We start from the raw sequence: 26,866 nt of genomic DNA, 5'->3' as shown, positions 1-26,866 counted from the left end.
AGCTTGCTGAACCTTTTCACCAGGTGGTCAGGCAGCAGAAGGCGTGTCGCAAATTCCTAGCCAGGGGGGCTTACGACACTTTTGATGCCGCATCCCAAGTAGCTGCGCAAGGTATTGTGATGCGCTGCGTGTCTCGGACCTGGATCAGAAGACCCAGCAGCGAATGGTGGATGTTCCTTGCCGGGGAGATAATCTTTTTGGAGAGAAGGTTGAGGATATGGTCGATACCCTCATGAAGCATCATGATGCAATGGATTCTCTCTCCCGCCGGACGCCTTCTGCTACTACCTCCTCCACTAGGAGGTTTTTTGGAGGGAGAAGGAGTGCTCCCTATTCCTATAATAGGCGTAGACACTCCTACCTCTCGACAGCCTGTTCAAGCTCGCTCCCAGCAGGCTTGCTCTCGTCAGCGGCGTGTGCCTAAGGCCCCTGCGGCTCCCTAGCAAAAGCAAGGGATGGGCTCAATCCTTCAGCTCCCAGCACAAGCAGGTACTTGCAGAGGAACTCTCCGCCCTTCTCAGCACCAATGTGGTCGAGCCCGTTCCACCAGGGCAAGAAGGGCTGGGATTCTATTCCAGGTACTTTCTTGTGCAAAAGAAAACAGGGGGATGTGTCCCATCCTAGACCTAAGGGGCCTGAACAAATTCCTGGTCCGAGAAAAGTTCAGGATGCTTTCCCTGGGCACCCTTCTTCCCATGATGCAGGAAAACGATTGGCTATGCTCTCTGGACTTAAAGGACGCCTATATACTCACATCTCGGTGCTCCCAAGTCACAGGAACTACCTCCAGTTTCGACTGGGAACTCAGCATTTTCAGTACTGTGTACTACCCTTTGGTCTAGCATCTGCGCCCAGGGTCTTTACAAAGTGCTTGGCAGTTGCCGCAGCATCGAAAGATCAGTGCCAGACAGAAGGAAAGGTAGAAGATAAGAGAGAAGAAATGGAAAGGTCAATCTGGAAAAGAATTTGGGAGAAGACTGACTCATGGAAAGTGGAAGAAAGACAGAAACCAGCTTAATTATGAAAACAAAATTCCCAAAGATAGAAAAGAAAAACATTTTTTATTTAATACTTTATAAGGACTGAAATGTGCCTGCTTTGTTAAATGTACGTTTTTTTTCTATTTTTTATTTTACAGAGTACAGGGAAAATTTCATTTCTGTTTATCTTTTACCAGTATTGCCCTGCTTAAAGAGTCTGGTTTTCTTGGATGTCTCCATTTCAGGTTCTGTCTGAATGTTTTTTTGTGGTCCCCAATTTTGTATCAGGTGAGGGTCTGTCCATATTCTGAGGTGAGGGATTCTGCTAGCACAGGGGTGAGCAACCTTGGTCCTCGAGGGCCACAACCCAGTTGGGTTTTCAGGATTTCAATGAATATGCATGATATCTATTTACATACAATGGAGGCAGTGCATGCAAATAGATCTCATACATATACTTTGGGGAAATCCTGACAACTCGACTGGGTTGCGCAGCCCTCAAGGGCTGAGGTTGCCCACCCCTGTGCTAACATGTAGTGTTTGTGTAGGAATCTGTAACATTCCAGCTTGTTCCAGTTTCCCAGTAGTTGATATACTGGTGCTTTATGCCTCAATATAATATTTATATAGCTGTCTTTTCATAAGTGGGTTAGGGCTGTTATGGTGTGGTAAGATTTCAGTATAAGTTTTGAATGTCTTCTTGCAGGATTTTGTGTTATTTCACAAAGTGTCTGGTAATGGCCCTATTTGAAAGTAGGCTCTGGGGTAAGCCTTTGGCAGCTCTATTTGAAAGTAGGCTCTGAGGCAAGGGCTGCCTTTGGGGTCCTTGTCACACAAAGTAAAAATGCTCAGGACTAGTGGTCTTCACATTCTGTAGAGCAGTAGAAGGAGTGTGTGTGCTGTCCCTGAGGTGATGGTCACAATTTGAATACTTGTAATTAAAAAAGACAGGCTGCCTGCTCCGGCCAGTCTTGGGACCTCTGCTGCGTCCTGCCTCCTGATGTAATTTCCTGTTTTCCTCGTATGCTGGACACAGTAGAGGCAGCCTGTGTTAAATCAATATTGACCATAGCCAAGTCATTGTTGACCATAGTCATTGCACCTGAGCGACAACACCAGCACTGCTACCTAGCCGACACCAGCTGGTGCCTATTTTACAAAAGTCTGCTCCCCCTGACCAAAACCTGGCTAAGCCTCTGGACAGTCGGTTTGGTCAGACAGTGTTGCAGAATCTGTTTGGGGTCTAGAATCCAACTCCACCCTCCTAGGCCCATTTTATTCTGTTCCAGGCTATACTCTCATTCAGATTGTATATAGTTTCAGGTTAATCTGTATTATCTCCTTGCCATTGTGAAGCAGAATTGATCAGTGTTTGTTGTTCTTGGTGAGCCTGGATTCTAGGGATTCCCCACTTGTGAGAATATAGAAGCCTGCTTGTCCTCAGAGAAAGCGAAGACACTTACCTGTATCAGGTATTCTCCGAAGACAGCAGGCTTCATATTCCCACAGTCCCTCCCACCTCCCCTTGGAGTTATCTCCTTTGTTATTTTTTACTTTATTTTTGATATAGTATTAAACTGAGGAGACTGTGTTTGAGTGGCGGGCGGGAAGGCACTTGTGCATTCGTGGTGGAGCACAGCTCGTGCTTCACAAAGCTCTTATTTTTAGCTTTGGCAAAATGCTGGACTGGGCAACGCAAATTGGCGTCATCCACTTGTGAGAATATGAAGCCTGCTGTTCTCGGAGACTACCTGCTACAGGTAAGTATCTTAGCTTTACTGCTGTTCATGGACTGCTAGTGTAAGGGCCAACATTTAGGCACAGCCACTCAGAGCCACCGAGGGGGAGGACGGGGGGGGGGGGGGGGGTGCAAAATTCCCCAGTTCTGGCCTCCAAGGGGGGTCTGGCACTGGGCTCTGTCTCTTCCTGCTCCTGTTGGGACCCGGGTGATTTGTTTAACATGATAACCTGGTCCTGGCACAGGAGCAGGAGACAGACCCCAGCGCCACAGGCCCCACAGTGGCCCTGCAGCCACTTACACCTTTGAAAATTATTTTGCACTCAAGCACTGTAGGGGCTACTAGTTCAAATGTTTGTAAATGTTCATGCTTTTAACTAATATGTTATACAAAATGTAAAATGACTTGTCTTTTTGTGCGCTCTTCCTCCTGTGACAGGTGACCAGAGGCTGCCTCCTGATACACCTGCACATGCCAGCGATGTTCCTTGTTCCATTTTCTGTTTCAGTTTTGAAGGCTTATCATTCATGGAAACTTTCCTTAAAAAGCAAGAGTCTATTGAAGCTCCCTTAAAGCTTTTCCTGTGGGATAGGAGATGTGAGCTGATCTTCCAGAACAGGTAACATTGCATCGTTCAATAAAAACAGGGAACATGCTTCTGCATTCTGTTTAATAATACCTCTTACCACAAGGGGTCTTCCTTTACCTATCAAAGAGAATGAAGGCCCTAAGAGGATTTAAAATCAAAAACAGTAAAATATGAACAGTGGAACAAAGAGACATTGATATATTTTTTAACTACCATCACAAACTACTGGTGTTGGTATAATGAAACTGTAGAATCATTATGAGATACTTTTGCCTGGATTCAAATAGAATGTTTTCCACTGACGTCCTAGGTGTCATCTCTACTTCCCCCTGTCATGTTTTCACCAGAAAGTTGCAACATAGCACCTAACTGTTAGTCATGACCAGTGCCGTAGCGAGGGTGGCTGACACCCGGAGCGGGTCGCCGCTGCGCACACCCTCCCCCCCCCCCCCGGGTGCAGCATGGTGTCCCCCCTCTGGCGCGCACCCTCCCCCCTCCGGCGCCATTCTTACTTTGGGAAGCAAGGGGCAGGCGAGAGGGCCGATCCGCCCCCGAGTGCACATCGCTGGGAGCTGCGTCGGCTCTGCTGGCTCCTTGCTTTCTCTGCCCAGGAACAGGAAGTAACCTGTTCCGGGGCAGAGGGAGCAGGGAACCAGCGGATCCGACACCCCCCAGTGCGTGCACCCGGGGCGGACCGCCCCACCGCCCCCCCTTCCTATGCCACTGGTCATGACATCACAAAACAAAGAGGAAGAAGATGGAAAAAGTGAGCACATTTAGCCTGGTTCCCCAAAATGAGAAGAACAATTTAGTCAAGGTCTAATTTTACTAATAAAGCACAGCCTTTTATTAATGAAAGCCAATGCAATATCTCAGTTGTGATCTTTCTTATTATTATTATAACCTTGTTATATAAATTTATGATGTTAAGTTTTTATTGTCCTTAAAGCTGTTTGAAATGATTAATTACAGTCCAATTTATAAGTTCAAAATGGGATCATTTTAGTAGGAGTAGTCCTTACTGTTCTTTCCTTTCTTCACTAACCCTGACAACCTACTCAAAGTGAATTTAATTAACTAACTAACTAACTAACTAACTAAGTAATTAATTAATTAATCAGTTTGTACTTGGCTCACTCCTTTTTCAATTGTAGCTGAAGGTGAGTTAAATTCAGGTACACTAGCAGGTGAATTTTCGAAAGAGAAGGGCAACCATTTTTCGACACAAATCGGGAGATGGGCGTCCTTCTCGCAAGGTCGCCCAAATTGGCATAATCGAAAGCCGATTTTGGGCGTCCTCAACTGCTTTCCGTCACGGGGACGACCAAAGTTCACAGGGGCGTGTCGGCAGTGTAGCGAAGGCAGGACTGGGGCGTACTTAGGAGATGGGCGTCCTCAGCCGATAATGGAAAAAAGAAGGGCGTCCCTGATGAACACTTGGGCAACTTTACTTGGTCCATTTTTTTTCACAATCAAGCATCAAAAAGGTGCCCGAACTGACCAGATGACCACCGGAGGGAATTGGGGATCACCTCCCCTTACTCCCCCAGTGGTCACTAACCCCCTCCCACCTTCAAAAAAAAATCTTTAAAAATACTTTTTTGCCAGTCTCAAATTCCATACTCAGGTCCATCGCAGCAGTATGCAGGTACCTGGAGCAGTTGTAGTGAGTGCAGTGTACTTCAGGCAGGCGGACCCAGGCCCATCCCCCCCTACCTGTTACACTTGTGGTGGTAAATGTGAGCCCTCCAAAACCCACCACAAACCCACTGTACCCACATGTAGGTGTCCCACTTCATCCCTAAGGGCTATGGTAATGGTGTACAGTTACATAGTAACATACATAGTAGATGACGGCAGAAAAAGACCTGCACGGACCATCCAGTCTGCCCAACAAGACAACTCATGTGTGCTACTTTTTGTGTATACCCTACTTTGATTTGTACCTATGCTCTTCAGGGCACAGTTGTGGGTTTGGGGGGCTCAGCACCCATGGTAAGGGAGCTATACACCTGGGACCTTATTCTGAAGTCCACTGCAGTGCCCTCTAGGGTGCCCGGTTGGTGTCCTGGTATGTGAGGGGGACCAGTGCACTATGAATGCTGGCTCCTCCCACGACCAAATGGCTTGGATTTGGTTGTTTTTGAGATGGGCGTCCTCGGTTTCCATTATCGCCGAAAACCGGGGACCACCATCTCAAAAACGACCTAAGGACCACCATCTCTAAGGTCGACCTAAATTTCATGATTTTGGCGTCCCCAACCGTATTATCAAAACAAAAGATGGAAGTCCATCTTGTTTTGATAATACGGGTTGCCCCATCCCTTTACGGGGCCGTTCTGTGAGGACGCCCTCATGAAAACTTGGGCGCCCCGTTCGATTATGCCCCTCTAGGTATTTCCCTGTTCCTGGAAGGCTCATAGTCTAAGTTTGTACCTGACCTGAAGCAATGGAGAGTTAAGTGACTTGCCCAAGATCACAAGAGCTGCAGTGGGATTTGAACCGGGCTTCCCTGGTTCTCAGCCTGCTGCTCTATTAGGCTACCCCTTTACTCCATTACATGAATTAAACGTTGCCATAAGAAGGGTACACTATCAATTAAGCTGCCAGTACTCGTCTGGCTCAGTTTTTCTCATTCTGTTTCTGTAACAAGTGTGAAATTAATGCCTGATTATTCATTTATTTATTTGGACTTAGCTCACACCATTTTCAGTAGCAGCTCAAGCTGAGTTACATTCAGGTTCATTAGGTATTTCCATGTCCCTGGAAGACTCACAAGCTAAGCTTGTACCTGAAGTAATCGAGGATTAAGTGACTTGCCCAAGATCAGATTTTTTTTTAAACTTCTAACGTAGCAGTTTTCTTTCCTTCTCCTTTGTTCCTTCCAGTCCAGCTGACAACAGGGCCGGGTTCTGGTGCCATGAGCCTATATTCACAACTGCTGGGGTTGTTTTTTGCAAATGTTATAACCCCATTCCTTCGAATATACCTAGTCTGGTCACTCCAGTGTGTGGTCATGAAGGGTGCTATATTAAGTGTAATAAACCGTAAACCATTGCGTTGACAGTTCATGGTGGAAATGTTGCACCAGAGCTTCTAGAACCCTGCTATCGTGGGTCCTAAATCTACTTACTAGGTATCACCCTTTAACAATAACTGCAACTGCCCCCAAATCGTCCACTGGGATTGTGAATGCTGCCTCTGCAGTATGACTAGCTCTCCCAGAGAGCAGAATACTTGATTCAGGGACAGTCCTTTCATTGCATTTTTATTGATGGTTCTATAGTGCCTTTAACCTAAGCCTTATTAACAAAAACCTATAGTGCCTTTAACCTTTAACCTTATTAACAAAACCTAAGGCAAAATGTTACATCCTTGGTTCAAAGCCTTCTGATTTTCAGTTTATCAATTGGTGTTTTTCATGTCTTGTGTTTAGAAACAGAAATAAGAGTACAGTGGGTGTCTATAAACAGGCTATGCGATAAAGACTGAACAGTAGTTCCATCTCAGGGTGTTCAAGCCTTGATGTATTATGTTCCTGTATAGAATTGCCTTTGTTATTTTTATGTGCTGGGTGGTTATCATGGAACATGAATACTGTGAAGGGCAGAATTGTCATTGTAAAGCTTTTCTTTTTCCCCTCATAGATTGCAGAGTCAGGTGGAGAGGTGTAAACAGCTGCCTGATTGCTGGGAACAGCTTCAGAAGTGTGCGAAGGCAAAAAGACATAGAAACTGATAGGAGCAAAGTCCCTTCTGGCAGCCTGCAGCAGGACTTGGTATTTTGGCCTTAATCAAACATATAAATGGCAAGTGACTGACTCACCCGCAAATGCGCAGTAGAGACTTCCCTCTCTGTCCCGCCCCCGCGTCAAGACGTGATGACTTCAGAGGAGGAGCAGAGAGGGAATGAAACGCTGTGCTGAGGAGTGGACCTGGAACACGGAAGGGGAGGGAGGGAATCGCCGAGGTCGCTACCGCTCCCCCTCCTCCCCCCAAGGTCGCCGCCAGCCCCCCCTCCACCCGGGCCAGGCCCTCTCCTCTCCATTGAACTTACAGCGCCGAAACCGCAGCAGGCAGATCGTCGCCCGTCGGCCTTCCTTCCCTGCCTGTGTCCCGCCCTCGCCAACGTTACGTCACACGAGGGTGGGACACAGGCAGGGAAGGAAGGCCGACGGGAGGCGATCTGCCTGCTGCGATTTCGGAGGTGAGGCGCTGTAAGCTCAATGGAGAGGACAGCCCCCAGCCCGGGTGGAGGGGGGCCGGCGGTGACCTCGGGGGGATGAATGGTAGCGGCGACATCGGGGGGAGCGGGAGGGGGGGGAGAAATGCTGGACATGGATGCAGGTGAGGGAAGGAGAAATGCTGGACATGGATGGAGGTGAGGAAAGACAGGAAGGTGCACATGGATGGATGGTGGATGGATGGATGGATGGAGGGGAGGGGACAGAGGAGAGGGAAGGGGATAGAGGAAAATAACTGGATGTGAATGACAGGGGAGGACAGGGGGTAAGAATGAGAGGGGAGGACATGGAGTAAAAGAGAATCGCTGGCCATGGGTGGGGAGGGCAGGGGAGAGAAGAGAGCTAATGGACATAGATGGATGGAGGGGAGGGCAGGAGGAATGCTGGACATGGATGGAGGAGAGGGAAGACAGGAAGGAGATGCACATGGAGGGAAGGAGAGAGGGCAGGGGACAGAGGAATTTTGCCAAACAAAAATCTCGCCTGTTTAAACGGGCTTAACGGCTAGTTAAGTATAATATAATAATTACCACATACCATGTAAATGAGTTTATCTTGTTGGGCAGACTGGATGGACCTTACAGGTCTTTATCTACCGTCATTTACTATGTTACTATATAAGGAAGTTATTTTTGACCGGCTGTTTTGGTCTGGATTTTACCTTATTGATTCTAGGTTTTATAGTTTGATATCCTTAAGAAATGCTAGACTACATGCATGTATTGAAATGAAACAAAGCCTGACAAGGAAAAATATAACTAATCTGCAACTTTGTATCAGGGGAACTTTGTTTGTTTAAAACACTCTAAAATAAAGAGAATAGTCCTCTAATTAGGAACTCTAGATAGGCCAGATGGTTTTTACCTGGCATCATATTGTATGGGGTTGATATTCCAAACAATTTATGTGGTTACCTTCTGAGTTAACTGCATAAATTATTTATTGGGATTTGTTAACCGCTTTTGTGAAGATAGTCACCCGAGGTGGTGTACATCAGGTACATTGTAACATAAATCGTACAATTTTGTTAGCACAACAATAGTAAAATAATCAAGAATAAACAAATACAATAAGGGGCCATTTTACTAAAGGGTTTGTGTAGCGCAACAGCTTTGCCGCACACCAATCCGGAACTACCGCCGTACTGCTGCTGGAGCCCGGCAGTAGTTCCCCTCCCCCCACAGTGCACACCATTTGTGGCGCTAAAAAAGTTTCTATTTTTGTAGCGCCAGTGCGTACCCAGCGGTGATAAGACAGCGACATGCGCTGCCCGGTTACAGCCAGGTTAGCATGGGAACCAACCGCTACCTCAGTGGGTGGTGGTAAGTTCTTCTCCCTGAAATGGCCGCGCAGCAAGTGGTTCACTTACCGCACAACCCTATAGAGGAGGGAAGTAGATTATACTAAGGAGGAAAAAGCCTCAAGAAGCTCCTTTCCATACAAAACTGTATTAAGGGAGCTAGGTCTGCTTCATCATAGGCAAAAAACCTCCTTTTTAAATGTTAAACAGCCTGCTTAAACTAACTTCAGATATTTAAATGTTCATTTAGCTTAGGCTGTGAGTGGAGGAGTGGCCTAGTGATTAGGGTGGTGGACTTTGGTCCTGGGGAACTGAGGAACTGAGTTCGATTCCCGGCACAGGCAGCTCCTTGTGACTCTGGGCAAGTCACTTAACCCTCCATTGCCCCATGTAAGCCGCATTGAGCCTGCCATGAGTGGGAAAGCGCAGGGTACAAATGTAACAAAAATAAAATAGATACTATTGGAGATTCTACATGGAATGTTGCTACTATTGGAGATTCTACATGGAATGTTGCTACTATTTGAGATTCTACATGGAATGTTGCTACTATTGGAGATTCTATATGGAATGTTGCTATTCCACTAGCAACATTCCATGTAGAAGGTTGCGCAGGCTTCTGTTTCTGTGAGTCTGACGTCCTGCACGTACGTGCAGGACGTCAGACTCACAGAAACAGAAGCCTGCGCGGCCACATTGGTGATCTGCAAGGGTCGACTAGGGTGGTGGACTTTGGTCCTGAGGAACTGAGTTCGATTCCCACTTCAGGCACAGGCAGCTCCTTGTGACTCTGGGCAAGTCACTTAACCCTCCATTGCCCCATGTAAGCCGCATTGAGCCTGCCATGAGTGGGAAAGCGCGGGGTACAAATGTAACAGACAGACAAGTCGCCGTTCTTCTCTCTGGTTTGTTCACGTTGTTCAATGACCGTGGTCAACGTTGGCCATCGTTTCACCAGTGCTGCATCAGAACCACCAGTCAATATATCAACTAGTAGTAGAAGAAGAAGAAGAAAAGGACATCAGTAAACCAGTTCTACTTGCTCCTTTCTGTCAAATTATTAATGCACTTGCTTACAGTCCGTTCAAACCAGGGGCGTAGCTAGACTTCGGCGGGAGGGGGATCCAGAGCCCGAGGTGAGGGAGCACATTTTAGCCCCTCCCCCGTCCCTTTTGATCCCCCCTCCTGCCGCCGCCAATCCTCCCACCACCGCCAGGTACCTTTGCTGGTGGGGGGTCCCCAACCCCAGCCAGCCGAAGTCCCCTTCAGCGCCGGTCTCTGAGACCAGCGCGTTCGCTGATCTGGATTCTGTTTCTGTGAGTTCTGAGGTCCTGCACGTTCCTCCCCCACGTGGACCTTTTCTGGGGCACCTTGGTTTGGTGAGTCTCGGCTGGCTCTGTCTGTTGACAGACTGACAACTTTGAGTGCTGTGGGGTCTACCCTAGTCATGTCCTTCTGTGTTAAAAACAAAACAACAACAACAACAACAAAAACAATAAGACACTCTTAGTGGTCTTGCTGATTGACCTTGCCTTTTGCAATCTGTTTCTTGCTGCACCGGTTGTTTCTTTGTGTGTACCTCAGTGGAGTGCTACGGGGTTTACTGCTGACTCGGAGTGATGTTGTTGCAACGGCTCGAGCACTGTCCTGTTTGTCAATGGTGAGGGATGGATGCAGCAGGTGTCTGTGGATTCTGTGCGGCTCATGAGCGGTTGGAGGCTGGGAGTATGGAGACAGGACAGGTGGCAGCACCGGTGTCCTGGGCCTCGGCGGGACCAGCCATGTCGGTTGAGCAGGTTCAGGCGACAGTCTCATTTTTGGTGGGAACCGCTGCCATTTAGTCTAGTATATCTGGTTCCCATGGGAGCAAGGCTGCAGGATTTTTACCATGAGTGGACCCAGATTACTTAGATCAGTGGGTGCTCAGGTTTGTTCGCGATGGCTATGCATTGGAGTTTGCCTAACCCTTGATGGATGCTTTCTTGGTGTCTCCATGTTGGGCTCCTTGGAAAGTACGAGCAGTTCAACAGACTCTTCGTCGGTTCCTGGCCTTAATGGCAGTGGTTCCCATACTGAAGGTGGGACAAGGCAGTGGTTGCTATTCCATCCATTTTGTTTTTCCAAAGAAAGAGGGTTTCTACTGGCCTATTCTGGATCTGAAGAGAGTGAATTGCACACTGCAGGTTCTCCCTTTTTGCATGGAAACTTTACACTTGGTTATTCTGGCCATGCAGCCCAGAGAGTTTCTGTCTTCACTGTATCTGACGGAAGGGTACCTTCATTTCTCCGAGGACAAGCAGGCTGCTTGTTCTCACGACTGGGTTGACGTCCACGGCAGCCCCTCGAAACCGAAAGGAAAAATCTCGAGGGAGATCCCACACGCGGGGTACGCCCACCGCGCATGCGCGGCCGTATTCCCGCCCGTGCGCGACTGCTCCCGCTCAGTTTTTTCAATTTCCGCGCTGGAGAGAGACGCATCTTCGTCCCTCTCCGTGTCAGCCCCGGAAAACCGTTTTGCAGTCTAGTCCACGATTTCTTTGATTTCTTTAAAAAAAAACAAAAAAACATTTCCTTTTCGTCGAGTTTTCTCCTTTTGTTTGGCCTCGCGCGTACGAGTTCTTTATTTTGTGGTGTTACTTTTTACTGCCACCATCGATGGTTTTGACCTCGCCGATGTGATTTTTCCGTCGATGTCCTCGAAGGTTCTGAGCGGATTCAAGAAGTGTGGTCGGTGCGGCCGGCAGATCTCGCAGACCGATCCTCACGCTTGGTGTCTCCAGTGCCTCGGTCCGGAGCATAATTCCAAGGCGTGCACCTTGTGTCTTGGCTTGAAAAAGCGGACACAGGTGGCGAGGCAAGTTCTTCGGTACCGTCTTTTTTGAAACTTGCGCCAGCCCTTCGACATCGGCAGCATCGGTGTCGACGGCCGGGTCTTCGGTACCGGTACCGATGTCGACGTCTTTGGCGCCGACTATGGCACCGACCCCAGGAATACAGGTTCCCTTGGCCTGACAACCTGACGGCAGCAGTGAGCGACCGAGTGGGCAGTACACCCCGGCCGCTCCCGCGGCTCAGGGCCATCGGGACCGAACCCTGTCAGATCCGACCCCCAGAGGGCGTGGAGACTCCACCTCCTCCTCGTCCATGCCGCGGAGCGCCGATGACGGGCATCGAAAGAAAGCTGTGAAGAAGCACCATTATCAGTCGCCCACGGCGCATGGGACTGGCAGCTCCAGGACGTCGAGAGACTTGATCCGTAAGAAGCGCCAACGCCGGGAGGAGTGCTCCCCCTCTATTGAAGAGGTGTCGATGCGCAGGTCGTTGGGTACCCCGGTACCGTCTCCTGGACCTGGGCAGCTTCGAGCACCGACGCTCACACCGGCCCCCCAGCCTCTCCTGACAGTGGGCCCAGACGAGTGCCTCCGAGCCATCCTCCAAGGTATCCTGGAGGGGCTGCTGCACCAGGCCTTGCCAGCACCGGGGGTGCTTGCGCCCGTGGCGCCATTGATGGAAGCGCCGGCTGGCTCTGGCCCTGTGATGCGGTCTTCGACACCGGTACCGCTTGCGGCACCGGTCTCGATCACCACTCAGGTGGAATCCCCGTCGACGTTGATGGAGGGAGCTTCGTCCCCACCGGCGCGGGAGTCCACCTCTCGGTACCATCGTCGAGGACATGGTTCCTTGGGGTCGAGACGGGCCCAGTTGCGGTCTGAGCTCAGAGAGCTCATGTCCGACACCGAGGAGGAGGCCTCGTGGGGGGAGGAGGAAGACCCCAGATATTTCTCCTCCGAGGAGTCTGTGGGTCTTCCTTCCGACCCCACGCCTTCACCGGAGAGGAAGCTCTCGCCTCCAGAGAGCCTCTCCTTTGCCTCTTTTGTCCGGGACATGTCTATTAGCATTCCCTTCCCAGTGGTCACCGTGGATGAGCAGAGGGCAGAGATGCTCGAAGTCCTCGACTATCCATCACCACCTAGAGAGTCTTCCACGGTACCGTTGCACAATGTCCTCAAGGAGACACTGCTTCGGAACTGGTTGAAGCCCTTATCCAATCCCACCATCCCTAAGAAAGCGGAGTCCCAATACAGAGTCCACACGGACCCGGAGTTGATGCGGCCTCAGCTGCCACATGACTCAGCGGTCGTGGACTCTGCTCTCAAACAGGCAAGGAGTTCGAGGGATACCGCCTCGGCACCCCCAGGGCGGGAGTCTCGCACCCTGGACTTATTTGGGAGGAAGGCCTACCATTCTTCCATGCTCGTGACCAGAATCCAGTCATACCAGCTCTACACGAGCATCCACATGCGGAACAAAGTGCGGCAACTGGCGGACCTGGTTGACAAGCTCCCCCCGGAGCAGTCCAGGCCTTTTCAGAAGGTGGTCAGGCAGCTGAAGGCGTGCAGAAAATTCCTGTCCAGGGGTATTTATGACACCTGTGTTGTGGTATCCAGAGCCGCGGCCCAGGTTATAGTGATGCGCAGACTCTCATGGCTGCATACCTCTGACCTGGACAACCGCACCCAGCAACGGCTGGCGGATGTCCCTTGCCAGGGGGATAACATTTTTGGCGAGAAGTTCAAGCAGTTGGTGGACCAACTACACCAGCGGGAAACCGCTCTTGACAAGCTCTCCCACCGGGCGCCTTCAGCATCCATCTCTACAGGTGGACGTTTTTCCCGGGCCAGGCAGGCTGCACCTTACACTTACAGCAAGCATAGGTACAACCAGCCGGCCCGAAGGCCTCCTCAGGCACAGGGACAGTCCCAGCGCGCTCGTTCCTGTCAACAGCGTGCGCCTAAGCAGCCCCCTGCGGCTCCGCAGCAAAAGCAGGGGACGGGCTTTTGACTGGATCCATGGGAACATAGCCGCCATCAAAGTAGCCGTGCCAGACGGCATGCCGGTCGGGGGGAGGTTGACAGTTTTTCACCAAAGGTGGCCTCTCATAACCTCCGACCAGTGGGTTCTCCAAATAGTGCGGTGCGGATACACCCTGAATTTGGTCTCCACCCCACCAAATTGTCCACCGGGAGCTCAATCCTTCAGCTCCCACCACAAGCAGGTACTTGCAAAGGAACTCTCCGTCCTTCTCAGCGCCAATGCGGTTGAGCCCGTGCCACCCGGGCAGGAAGGGCAGGGATTCTATTCCAGGTACTTCCTTGTGGAAAAGAAGATAGGGGGGATGCGCCCCATCCTAGACCTGAGAGGCCTGAACAAATATCTGGTACGAGAGAAGTTCAGGATGCTTTCCTTAGGCACCCTTCTCCCCATGATTCAGAAAGACGATTGGCTATGTTCCCTGGATTTAAAGGATGCTTATACTCACATCCCGATACTGCCAGCTCACAGACAGTATCTGCGATTCCGTCTAGGGACACGTCACTTCCAGTATTGTGTGCTGGCCTTTGGGCTCGCCTCTGCACCACGGGTTTTCACGAAGTGTCTCGTGGTGGTTGCGGCGTACCTGCGCAAGCTGGGGGTGCATGTGTTCCCGTATCTCGACGATTGGCTGGTGAAGAGCACCTCAGAGGCGGGAGCTCTTCGGTCCATGCAGTGCACTATTTAACTACTGGAGCTGCTGGAGTTTGTGATAAATTACCCGAAGTCCCATCTCCAGCCAGTCCAATCTCTGGAATTCATAGGAGCTCTGCTGAATTCACAGACGGCTCAAGCCTATCTTACCGAGGCGAGGGCTCAGAACCTTCTGTCCCTCGCCTCCCAGGCCAGAGCGTCCCAGCAGATCACAGCTCGGCAGATGTTGAGACTCCTGGGCTATATGGCCTCTACAGTCCATGTGACTCCCATGACTCGTCTTCACATGAGATCAGCTCAATGGACCCTAGCTTCCCAGTGGTGCCAGGCCACCGGGAATCTAGAAGATGCTATCTGCCTGCCCATCAGTTGTCACAATTCGTTGCGCTGGTGGACGATTTCTGACCAATTTGACCCTGGGACGCCCGTTCCAAATTCCTCAGCCACAAAATGCTGACGACGGATGCATCTCTCCTGGGGTGGAGAGCTCATGTCGATGGGCTCCACACCCAAGGGGTGTGGTCCCTCCAGGATGCCGGTCTTCAGATCTATCTCCTGGAGCTCCTAGTGGTCTGGAATGCGCTGAAGGCCTTCAGGGATCGGCTGTCCTCCCAAATTATCCAAATTCGGACAGACAATCAGGTTGCAATGTATTACATCAACAAGCAGGGGGGCACCGGATCTCACCCCCTGTGTCAGGAGGCCGTCAGGATGTGGCGATGGGCAGGCCAGCACGGCATGCTTCTCCAAGCCACGTACCTGGCAGGCGTAAACAACAGTCTGGCCGACAGGCTGAGCAGACTCATGCAACCGCACGAGTGGTCGCTCCATTCCAGGGTGGTACGCAAGATCTTCCGAGAGTGGGGCACTCCCTCGGTGGACCTTTTCGCCTCCCAGACCAATCACAGGCTGCCTCAGTTCTGTTCCAGACTTCAGGCACACGGCAGACCAGCGTCGGATGCCTTTCTCCTCCATTGGGGGGAGGGCCTCCTGTATGCATATCCTCCCATACCTTTGGTGGGGAAGACCTTACTGAAGCTCAAGCAAGACCGCGGCACCATGATTCTGATCGCGCCCTTTTGGCCTCGTCTGATCTGGTTCCCTCTTCTGGAGTTGTCCTCCGAAAAACCGTGGAGATTGGAGTGTTTTCCAACCCTCATTTCGCAGAACGACGGAGCGCTTCTGCACCCCAACCTTCAGTCTCTGGCTCTCACGGCCTGGATGTTGAGGGCGTAGATTTTGCTTCATTGGGTCTGTCTGAAGGGGTCTCCCATGTCTTGCTTGCCTCTAGGAAGGATTCCACTAAGAAGAGTTACTTTTTTAAGTGGAGGAGGTATGTCGTTTGGTGTGAGAGCAAGGCCCTAGAACCTCGCTCTTGTCCTGCACAGACCCTGCTTGAATACCTTCTACACTTATCAGAGTTGGGTCTCAAGACCAACTCAGTAAGGAATCACTTTAGTGCAATTAGTGCTTACCATCATCGTATAGAGGGAAAAGCCATCTCTGGAGAGCCTTTAGTCGTTCAATTCATGAGAGGTTTGCTTTTGTGAAAGCCCCCTGTCAAGCTTCCTGCAGTGTCATGGGATCTCAACGTCGTCCTCACCCAGCTGATGAAACTTCCTTTTGAGCCTCTGAACTCCTGCCATCTGAAGTACTTGACCTGGAAGGACATTTTCTTGGTGGCAGTTACTTCAGCTCGTAGAGTCAGTGAGCTTCAAGCCCTGGTAGCTCATGCTCCTTATACCAAATTTCATCATAACAGAATAGTCCTCCGCACTCACCCTAAGTTCCTGCCAAAGGTGGTGTCAGAGTTCCATCTTAACCAGTCAATTGTCTTGCCAACATTCTTTCCCAGGCCTCATACCCGCCCTGCTGAACGTCAGTTGCACACATTGGACTGCAAGAGACCATTGGCCTTCTACCTGGAGCGGACACAGCCCCACAGACAGTCCGCCCAATTGTTTGTTTCTTTCGACCCCAATAGGAAGGGAGGGTCACTGTCGGGAAACGCACCATTTCCAATTGGCTAGCAGATTGCATTTCCTTCACTTACGCCCAGGCTGGGCTGACTCTTGGGGGTCATGTCACGGCTCATAGTGTTCGAGCCATGGCAGCGTCAGTGGCCCACTTGAAGTCAGCCACTATTGAAGAGATTTGCAAGGCTGCAACGTGGTCATCTGTCCACACATTCACATCACATTACTGCCTCCAGCAGGATACCCGACGTGACAGTCGGTTTGGGCAGTCGGTGCTGCAGAATCTGTTTGGGGTTTGAATCCAACTCCACCCTCCTGGACCCGGTTTTATTCTGTTCAGGCTGCACTCCCAGTTAGTTGTTTTTCGTAGGTCAATTTCTGTTATGTTCTCGCCGTTGCGAGGCCCAATTGACTCTGTTTGTTGTGTTGAGTGAGCCTGGGAGCTAGGGATACCCCAGTCGTGAGAACAAGCAGTCAAGATGCTGAGTCCGAATCGAGTTGCAGTCCCAGGCAAGATGCTGAGTCTGGGTCAAGTTGCAGTCCCGGCCAAGATGCTGAGTCCAGGTCAAGTTGCAGTCCCAGTCAAGATGCTGAGTCCGGGTCAAGTTGTAGTTCCGGCCAAGATGCTGAGTCCGGATCGAGTTGTAGTTCCCACCAAGATGCTGAGTCCGGGTCAAGTTGCAGTCCCAGGCAAGATGCTGAGTCCGGGTCAAGTTGCAGTCCTGGCCGAGATGCTGAGTCCGGGTCAAGTTGCAGTCCCGGTCAAGATGCTGAGTCCGGGTCAAGTTGCAGTCCCAGGCAAGATGCTGGGTCTGGGGCCAGTTGCAGTCCCAGCCAAGATGCTGAGTCCGGGTCAAGGTGCAGTTCCAGCCAAGATGCTGAGTCCGGATCGGGTTGTAGTCTCAGGCAAGATGCTGAGGCTACTCCTACTTCCCATTTCAGCCAGGATGTTGAATCCCTTCTGAGCTCCAGCTCCAGCCAAGAGGCGAGGCCCAATCTGATGTCCAGTTCGAGTTCCTGTCCGGCTTCAGATGCCAGGATGGGTGTTGGCTCTAGCCCAGTTCCTGCTGCTACACTGGAGTGCCAGGAGGTCAAGGAAATTGTGGATTCCTGCAGGAGAGGGTTCCTTTTGAATATGAATCCGCTTGTTGCATCCAGAACTTTGATCCTGCCTAGCAGCTGTCCTAAAGAGCCTCGTGGCTGCCAGAGCTACTCTAGTTTTGAAGTTCCAGATTTACTGGCTACTTTACTGCTTCTTGCTGGCCTCCCACTTAGTCACCTCTCCCCTCTCCAGTCGGTTCAAAACTCTGCTGCCCTTCTCATCTTCCGCCAGGGTCACTTTACTCATACTACCCCTCTCCTTAAGACCCTTCACTGGCTCCTTATCCATTTTTGCATCCTGTTCAAACTTCTTCTACTAACCTATAAATGTACTCACTCTGCTGCTCCCCAGTATCTCTCCACACTCATCCTTCCCTACACCCCTTCCCGTGCACTCCGCTCCATGGATAAATCCTTCTTATCTGTTCCCTTCTCCAACTCCAGACTTCGCGCCTTCTGTCTCGCTGCACCCTACGCCTGGAATAAACTTCCTGAGCCCCTACGTCTTGCCCCATCCTTGGCCACCTTTAAATCTAGACTGAAAGCCCACCTCTTTAACATTGCTTTTGACTCGTAACCACTTGTAACCACTCGCCTCCACCTACCCTCCTCTCTTCCCTCCCGTTCACATTAATTGATTTGATTGGCCTACTTTATTTATTTTTTGTCTATTAGATTGTAAGCTCTTTGAGCAGGGACTGTCTTTCTTCTATGTTTGTGCAGCGCTGCGTACGCCTTGTAGCGCTATAGAAATGCTAAGTAGTAGTACTTCTGGTCCAGTAGTCCAGGTCTATGTTTTGAGACCCATTGGGAGATTTCATCACAGTTACCCATGGAGACCTAAATTTTTCTTGGAGACCTGGAGCTCCTGTGGGGACACGGGAGCCTTGAGGGGGAGGTGCTGTCATGATTGTGGTCAGAACCCCACTCAAACTTACCTTATTTCTTGTGGTCAGCTTCTTAGCTGGCTTCTGTTTCTTCTGTCTGTCCTTTCTGAGCTAGCTCTGTCTCTCTGTGCTGGCTGCTTCCAGCAGCATGACTCTAATTGCTTTACTATACTGCAGCTGTGTGTGTTACCTGAGCTAGCTGCCTCTGTGTGCTGGTTGCTTCCAGCGTGGCTCTAATTGCTCTCCTATACGGCACCTGTGGGTGTTGAGCTTCTCTGTGTTGCCTGAGTTAGCTCTAGCTCTGTTTCAGTATGCTGTCTGCCTGGGTCTGATAGTGGTGACATCATCAGGCAGGGCATTGATAAGGAAGTGGTGTTCCTCCCTTCAGGGCTTTTGCAACGTTTGCTTAGTCGTTTTCTTTAGGTCCAGGTTAGTGGTAGTGCAGTATGCACTTTTGATCTGTGTTAGCTTCCCTGCTTTTCCCTTGTGGCTCCCCTGCTTTCCCTTTTGGTGCTTTGGAAGCACTTATGTGATTGGTGCTTTAGTAGCACTTCTGTGTTTGGTGCTTTAGAAGCATTTCTGGGTTTGGTGCTTTAGAAGCACTTCTGTTTGGGGCTTTGGAAGCTCTGTTGTGTTTAGTGCTTTGGAAGCACTGCTGTCTTCTGTGTTTAGCTTCCCTGTTTTTTCCCTTTCGGTTCCCCTGTCTTCCCTTTTAGTGCTAGAAGCTCTGCTGGTAGTTTGGTGCTTAGGAGCACCGTAGTTAGTTTAGGGTTGTAGAGCTGTTGTGCTTGGTGCTTAGGAGCACCTGTGCTAGTTTATGTGTTTAGGTTCCCTGCTCTTTCCCTGTGGCTCCCCTGCTTTTCCTAGTGGTGCTATTGGTAGCACTTCTGTTAGTATAGGGCTTAGGAAGTCCTTTTGTTGGTTTATTGTTAGGAACACTTTTGTTGGCTTCTGTTTGGAGTTCTTCTGTTGGTTAGGGCTTGGGGGCACTTACGTCAGTTTAGGATTTAGGAGTACTGCTGTTTCCAGCTTGTTCTAGTCCTGGTCCCTGTGTCATCTGGTATCTGGTAAGTCCTGCCGGCCACTCGAACCCAGGGGCTCAACCCTTGGGGGGCAGTGGCTAAGTGCAGGTGAAGCTGTACAGACCAGTCCAGTGTGTTCCGGTCCCGCGGGCTCTGAACCTGAGAATCTGACAAAAGGAAAGCAAATTAGCAGGTAAGACCTAATTTCTTAATTCATCCATGCAGTTTTATGAGAACCATTTTCCACATATAAAAGCTGCTTTATAAATTTACTCCCAATGGATCAAATGGAATGATTAAGCACTAGGGGGAGTTCTAAAGTAGGTGCTTCCTTTTAGGCACCCCAATGCTGCATGTTGAGAGCCTGTTCTATAATAGCAACTGGGTGCCCAGATTCCTTTATAGAATACTAGCAAAACCTGGTATTGGGGCACCTAAAATGTAGGTGCCCACAAGGCAACAAGGATGCAAGTAACCAATGCCCCTCCCATGCTCCGTCCTTGTGAATGCCCCCTTGCATTTATGTACCATACCACTTATGCATGCCATTACAGAATAACGCTTAGCTGTTTCGATGCCACTTATGTAAGTGTCTGCTCATCTGCAGTAGTGCAGGTATTCAGTAATCTGTACATTCACAGGTGCAGCTGACATTTGAATGTAGGCACCCCGTTATAAAATTGCACTTCACATTTCTGCAGACCTTAGCACTCTCTTCTGTGCATGAGAAACACTTCTGTTAATTCAGGTATCACATCTCAGATCTTGGGATTGCATTAACTGTAGAATCAACATAAAACTGCCTCTCGTGAGGCTACAGATCAATAATTCATTAACTCTGAGGAGAGGAAAAAGGAAAATTCAGAATGGCATTCAAAATCTTTTTAGCTTGAGCCACAATGGTGGTATTTCACTAATTTAACTTTTGACACCAGAGTTTGATGGCAGGCTTCCTGGATTTGCCAACATCTTTAACAAGTATTTTATAAGTACATAAGTATTGTCATACTGTCCTGTATATTTGTTCATAGCTCCTTTTTCAGTATCTGTTCTTACTTAGTATATGATTACCCAAAGTCAGTCACTGTAAAATGCATGTAGTTTATTTTAGTATCAAGCCTCAAAATATTATTAGCTATCAGATGAGAGCCAGTTTTGACTCAGTATGCTTCCCTTACTAGAACAAGACTGCAGTGGGATTCATTAAGTTGTGTAGTTAATGACGCCAACAAATCTCCATTATATTCGTTGTCACATTCATTTTATCACATAAATAAAAAAAAAAGGTCTTGCCACAGTAAATCTGTTATCTACTAATTTTCTCTGCAATATAATCTTTTTTTGTTTTTGTGTGACATGCTACAATGCAATGGTGTAAACCAGTAATTCCCAAACTTTTTACTATGGTGAAACCCCTAAAATATTTTTTCATACATCGAGGAACCCTCAGTTTATGTAAACATATATATGTTCATACTGCGATGGTGTAAACCAGTAATTCCCAAACTTGATCGAGGAACCCTCAGTTTATGTGTTTATATATATATATATATATATATATATATATATATATATATATTCATACAACAGATTCCACAATATAATTTCTTGAGGAACACCTAAAGAGAATACAAGGAACCCTAGGAGTTCTACTGAACCCAGTTTAGGAATCGCAGCTGTAGACTGTATTTTCAGATTGAAAGTTTATTTCAGGCACACCTGAATTTTATTGAATCCAGGTCTTCCCCAGAACAGTGCACAGCACTACCACTGAGCCACTAGGCCATCCCTGTCTTGTGGAAATTGTGCAAATCTGACCAGTTGTGTGTCTGTGGAGAGTGAGGCTGTATTGGAAACCACTGGCTTATTCTTTTGCCTTGTTTTTCTAGTATAGTAGCGGGTTCCCAACTCCAGTGTTTATAGTCCCCAAAATACATCTGTTTTTCAGGTAATCCACTGTAGTAGGCTGACAAAATGCGTTATCACTGCAGTTGCAGACAGAACATTCTGGTCCCTGCTCTAGAAAACAGATACCAATCAAAGTGTAACAGCAGAATTTTGAGTCAATAGGATTAAACTATGAGCTTTTGGAAAGAAGTATATACAACCTTCTCTTGCCAAGAATTTCATCCAGCATATCTTTCGTTTACATGGTCTACCTCTCCGGATCATAAGTGATCAGGGATCTCAATTCACTTCTAGGTTCTGGAGAGCACTGTGCTCTGCTTTTGGCATCACCACCCATTTTTCATCCACATACCACCCACAGACCAATGGGATGGTGGAACGGGTCAATCAAGCTCTCAAGACCTTCCTGTGAATGTATACTAATAACCAACTGGATGATTGGTCCACATTACTCCCCTGGGCTGAATTCGCCTATAACAACGGTCTGCACACTGCCTCTCGTACGTCACCATTGTTTACAGTATACGGGCGCCACCCATAACTACCACTTCCGATCCCTCAGACTCAAGCCTCACCTCAGATCCAACAGACCCTCACTGGTATCCGGGACATTTGGAGCAGGGTCCAACAACTTCTTCAGTGAGCCGCTGCTAGATACAAGCTGTTTGCAGATCGTAAGAGGCAGTCTGCTCCGACTTTTCAACCTGGACAAAAAGTTTGGCTTAGTACCAAATACTTGAGACTCCGATTACCCTCCTTCAAGTTTGCTCCCCGATACATTGGACCCTTTTCAGTACGATCTTGGGTGGGAGCCGTCACTTATCGTCTCCAGTTACCAGCTAATCTCAAGGTCCACAATGCCTTTCATGTGTCCCTGGTAAAGCCATTCTTATCCTCTAAATGGCACCCAGAGCCGAAAAAGATCATTGTTCCTGACTCCGAGCCTGATCCTGAATTCGAAGTGGAGGAGGTTCTAGACTCCAAGCGTCAGAGAGTATGACTATTTTATCTACTATCTTGGAAACACTTTGGTCCTGAGGACAATTCCTGGGAGCCTGCGACCAATGTCCACGCTGCTGAACTGATCTGGGAATTTCATATCCGCTTTCCATCCAAACCTGGACCAGGACATAGGGGGAGCCTTCAGGGGGGGTACTGTCACGCCCCTCACCTTGCCGGTGATGGCGCTCCTGGGGCGCTGTTCTCCGCCGTTCTTTGAGGCCGGGGTTCCCTTCTGCGATGCTGCTTCCACCTGTTCGCCAGCGGGCGCGCACACTCGATTGGCGACCTCTCCCATGCTGCTTCCTCTCTCCATCAGCGAGCCTCTTCTCTTCCGAAGGACGCTGGCTGGGCACTCTCAGCATGCCGGGTTCTCTGCCCCGCCTCTCAGCTCTGTGGATTGGCTGTGTGTCCTGGCTCTCTACCCTGGCTACCTATGGCTTTCCTTGCTCTTTCTCTGTCTCTCCTATTGGGTGTCCCTCTCGTATTCCTCCAACCAATGGCGGCTCTTCCTCCCAGCTGTTTCTTGTTACGGGCTGATTCCAGCACTATTTCTTGGAAATCTTTCTCTGCTTCTGGGCTTCGGCTTCTACTTTGGTAGGTGTAATTAACTCTGTAGTCTGCTTCTTCTACTGGTCCCTCGTTGCTGACTTTGCCTGTACCTGGATTACCCTTTTGCCTGCCGCCCGCCTACTGAATTTGCCTGTACCTGGATTACCCTTTTGCCTGCCGCCCGCCTACTGACTTTGCCTGTACCTAGATTACCCTTTTGCCTGCCGCCTGCCTACTGACTTTGCTTGTACCTGGATTACCCTTTTGCCTGCTGCCTGCCTGCTGACTTTCGCCTGTACCTGGATTACTCTCTTGCCTACTGCCTGCCTGTTAGACGTTGCCTGCACCTGGATTACTCTCTTGCCTGCTGCCTGCCTGTTGGACATTGCCTGTACCTGGCCTACGCTCTTACCTGCTGCCTGCCTGTTGGACATTGCCTTACCTGGCCTACGCTCTTGCCTGCTGCCTGCTTGTTGTCATTGTCTGTACCTGGACCACTCCCTTCTGCTCTCCTCCAGCTGGTTTCCTCAGCGCCCCTCTCCTCATCTCTCTGCATAAGTTCTGCCGGCCACTCGCCCGCACCTGGGGGCTCAACCCCCAGGGAACGGCAGTCACCGCAGGTGAACCTCGGGGTTGCTTGGCTGCCAAGCAGAGTCCGGGTGCGTATCATTGCACTCAGCAGTGTGCTACTTGGTACAAGAACTCACAAGTCTGACATTAGCGCGCACTAAAAACGCTAGCATGCCTTTGTAAACAGGGCCCTAGTTTTGTACCTGAGGCAAAGGAGAGTTAAGTGACTTGACAAGATCATGAAGTGTATCAGTGGGATTTGAACAGTGCTTTCTTGGTTCTTAGCCTGTTGCTCTAACTCTTAGACCAGTGGTTCCCAATCCTGGTTCTGGTGGCACCCCAGCCAGTCAGGTTTTCAGGATATCCACAATGAATATTCATGAGAGAGATTTGCATGCAGTGGAGGCAGTGCATGCAAGTCTCTCTCATGAATATTCATTGTGGATATCCTGAAAATCTGACTGGCTGGGGTGCCTCCAGGACCAGGATTGGGACCCACTGTCTTAGACTATTCTTTCTCTCCAAACTTGGCTAAAGTTGCTTTCAAGAAAGATGTAAAAAGTTCCTGGCTGCGTGCAGGAAGCTAAGGAGATGACTGCTTCATTTTTCCTCAGATATTCATGCAAATGTTTTGTGAAATTTGCTGGTATGAATTATGTTTCCTTTGTCCCTCAACAACTGTGTTTCTTCAGTGGTGTAGTAGCCATGTTAGTTAACTTTTAAAGGTAATAAATAGAAATAAAACAAAACATAGAAAAGATGATACTTTTTTTATTTGACTAACAATACATTTTTTAATTAGCTTTCAAAGGTAATCCCTTTTCTTCAGATCAGAAATGAGCAAATATTGACAAATATCAGAATATGTAAGTGTAACACAATGGCAGTCCAACAGGAAGAGGGTGGGGTGGGTTAGGTAACATAGTAACATAGTAGATGACGGCAGAAAAAAGACCTGCACGGTCCATCTAGTCTGCCCACGATAAACTCATATGTGTATACCTTACCTTGATTTGTACCTGTCTTTTTCAGGGCACAGACCGTATAAGTCTGTGCAGCAGTATTTCCCGCCTCCCAACCACCAGTCCCGCCTCCCATCACCGGCTCCGGCACAGACCCAGTATAAGTCTGGCCTCCCCCATCCTAGCCTCTCAACCACCAACCCCTCTTCCCCCCGCCACCCAATTTCAGCTAAGCTTCTGTGGATCCATTCCTTCTGCACAGGATTCCTTTATGCCTGTCCCACGCATGTTTGAATTCCGTTACCGTTTTCATCTCCACCACCTCCCGCGGGAGGGCATTCCAAGCGTTCACCACCCTCTCCGTGAAGAAATACTTCCTGACATCTTTCCTGAGTCTGCCCCCCTTCAATCTCATTTCATGTCCTCTCGTTCTACCGCCTTCCCATCTCCAACAGGGAGAGCTAGATGGGTGAGAGACAGGAAGAGAGAGTTGCAAAGCGGTATTATTTTATTGTTTATAGTGGGATAGAAAACCCAGATCTTTGTTAAGTCTTGTCTGGTGGGTGTCAAAATATTTCATCATTTTGACTTCAAAGGTCTTGCGTTCCTGGGTTGTCTTAAAATTTCCTTTTAGTATTCTCACCAGAAAATCACTGATGCAGTGTTTTGGTTTTAAGCTCGAAAAGTCTGACTGGCTAATCGTGAACTCCTGATGTTAATATTAGTGATAATAACGTTGAGTGATAATGCTCTGTGATTGTAATGGTGCTCAAGATACATGGTTATATTCTTTTTTTTTTTTTTTTGCAATAGAGAAAAGCAGAGACGACCGAGGGATGGAAAAATACTACAGAATCTCCTATGTTGAAAAATCTGTTCAAATGTCCCAACACAGCTGTGTTTCGACTGATGCCTGCATCAGGGGTCCTATCAAAAACAATTTATAAATACACAAATAAAAACATTAAGATAGTTAAAAAAAATTACATATACAATTTTACATCCATGAAATTTTAAATTAATGAAAAGGCTGAAACCAGGGATAAATTATAATATCTATATTAATAATTCTCACCCCAAATATTCTGAAGCTCACTCTGTGGCAGGGAAACCCTGGAGCCCAGCACTTAGGCTCTCACCACTCACTGTCACTCATGCACCACTCTCACTGATAGACTCACTCACAGCCACGCCCCTTCCGTACATAATTGCCTACCTCAACGTTCTAATGAAGCTGCAACTTCCGGTTTCTGAGGTGCCAGAGATCGGAATTTAGCCCCATTACTATTTGCCCCGCCCTCGCGTCAAACGTGATGACATTGAGGGCGGAGCTATGACACTTGACCAATCGCATCGCTCCGCCCTCAACGTCATCACGTTTGACGCGAGGGCGGGGCATACATCGATCTACTACGCGACGACGATTGGAGGGAGTGAGCCAGGCAGGCTGTAGGTCACAGGGCGGGGCGCCCATGACCACGACCACCACCACCCTGAAGCACGGAGGGTAAGTCCAGCATCAAGGGGAGGGGGATGGGAACGAAAGCGCCTTGCTAGCGCCCGTTTCATTGGCCTGAGAAACGGGCCTTTCTTACTAGTCTATACATAACCAACTAAATAATATAAATAGCTACAAAGATAAACCTTAAGCATTTTAATATATGTAAAGAGGAGGGATTACATCCATCAAACATATAGTATCAAATGATTAAAAATGTATAATGTATGAGCCAGTGATAATCAATTTGTGATATAAAAAAACAGACGCCTTACTGTTGGAGTATCCATATGCTTAAACTCTGAAACTGAGAATTTCTTTTCTTTGTGTTTTTTTCTATGTTAAAATGTTTCCTAATTTTCTCCTTTACATAGAGCTTCCTCTCATTTGCCACACCGAGAATCGGTAGCACGGCTTTATAAAAGAGGCCCATAATTCTTTCACTTCCTGCTCCCCCCCCCCTCCTAAAGAATAGGGTCTAATGAGGTTCTAGCAAGGTTCATATTGTTAGCCTGACATATCAAAAGTATTCTTATGTATCTCTGGTCTTTATTTAGGCTTGAATATTTAAGGGTTCCTTGCACTGTAATTTTCCAAATGAATATAAATGTAAAACAATAAAAAAAAAAAGAAAAAAAAGCACACTTGACATCTTTCAGTGGGCCTTCTTCTTTGTCTTTTGTGCCTGAGAGAAAGCTTTGTGAGGAGGCACACACTGCTCTGAGGACAGCGTGTCCTGGAGTTTTACTAAAAATGGTTGTTTCTGTGTTTCATTTACCACATTGTATGCCATGAGTGAGGTTCCATTTTTGTGTACCACTTAAATCGAATGAAAAGGCCAGTTTTTCTATTTTCAGTAACCCTTACCGTTCAGTGAATCCAGAATGCCCCAATTTGACTGCCCCTATCGGACCGACCGTTCACTTGTCTATTAGATTGTAAGCTCTTTGAGCAGGGACTGTCTCTCTTTGTTAAATTGTACAGCGCTGCGTAACCCTAGTAGCGCTCTAGAAA

The 26,866-nt window shown here is 48.7% G+C and overlaps 1 protein-coding gene across 2 annotated transcripts in view; it reads left to right on the top strand.

The window, feature by feature from the left end:
• Positions 1 to 25,624, top strand: part of WDR93 (WD repeat domain 93) — a 132,589-nt gene extending 106,965 nt beyond the window's left edge. For both annotated transcript variants that reach the window (XM_030189687.1, XM_030189686.1), the window contains exons 16-18: positions 3,158 to 3,338; positions 6,956 to 7,086; positions 25,168 to 25,624. In XM_030189687.1, coding sequence (XP_030045547.1) covers positions 3,158 to 3,338; positions 6,956 to 7,046 — 272 coding nt within the window. In that variant the 3' untranslated portion in view covers positions 7,047 to 7,086; positions 25,168 to 25,624. The remainder of the gene's footprint in view (positions 1 to 3,157; positions 3,339 to 6,955; positions 7,087 to 25,167) is intronic.
• Positions 25,625 to 26,866: the final 1,242 nt, after the last annotated feature.

Source organism: Microcaecilia unicolor, chromosome 1 (genome assembly GCF_901765095.1).
Source record: "Microcaecilia unicolor chromosome 1, aMicUni1.1, whole genome shotgun sequence".
Classification (NCBI taxonomy): domain Eukaryota; kingdom Metazoa; phylum Chordata; class Amphibia; order Gymnophiona; family Siphonopidae; genus Microcaecilia; species Microcaecilia unicolor.
Note: the sequence above shows the minus strand (reverse complement) of the source record. Positions and strands in the feature narration are given on the sequence as shown.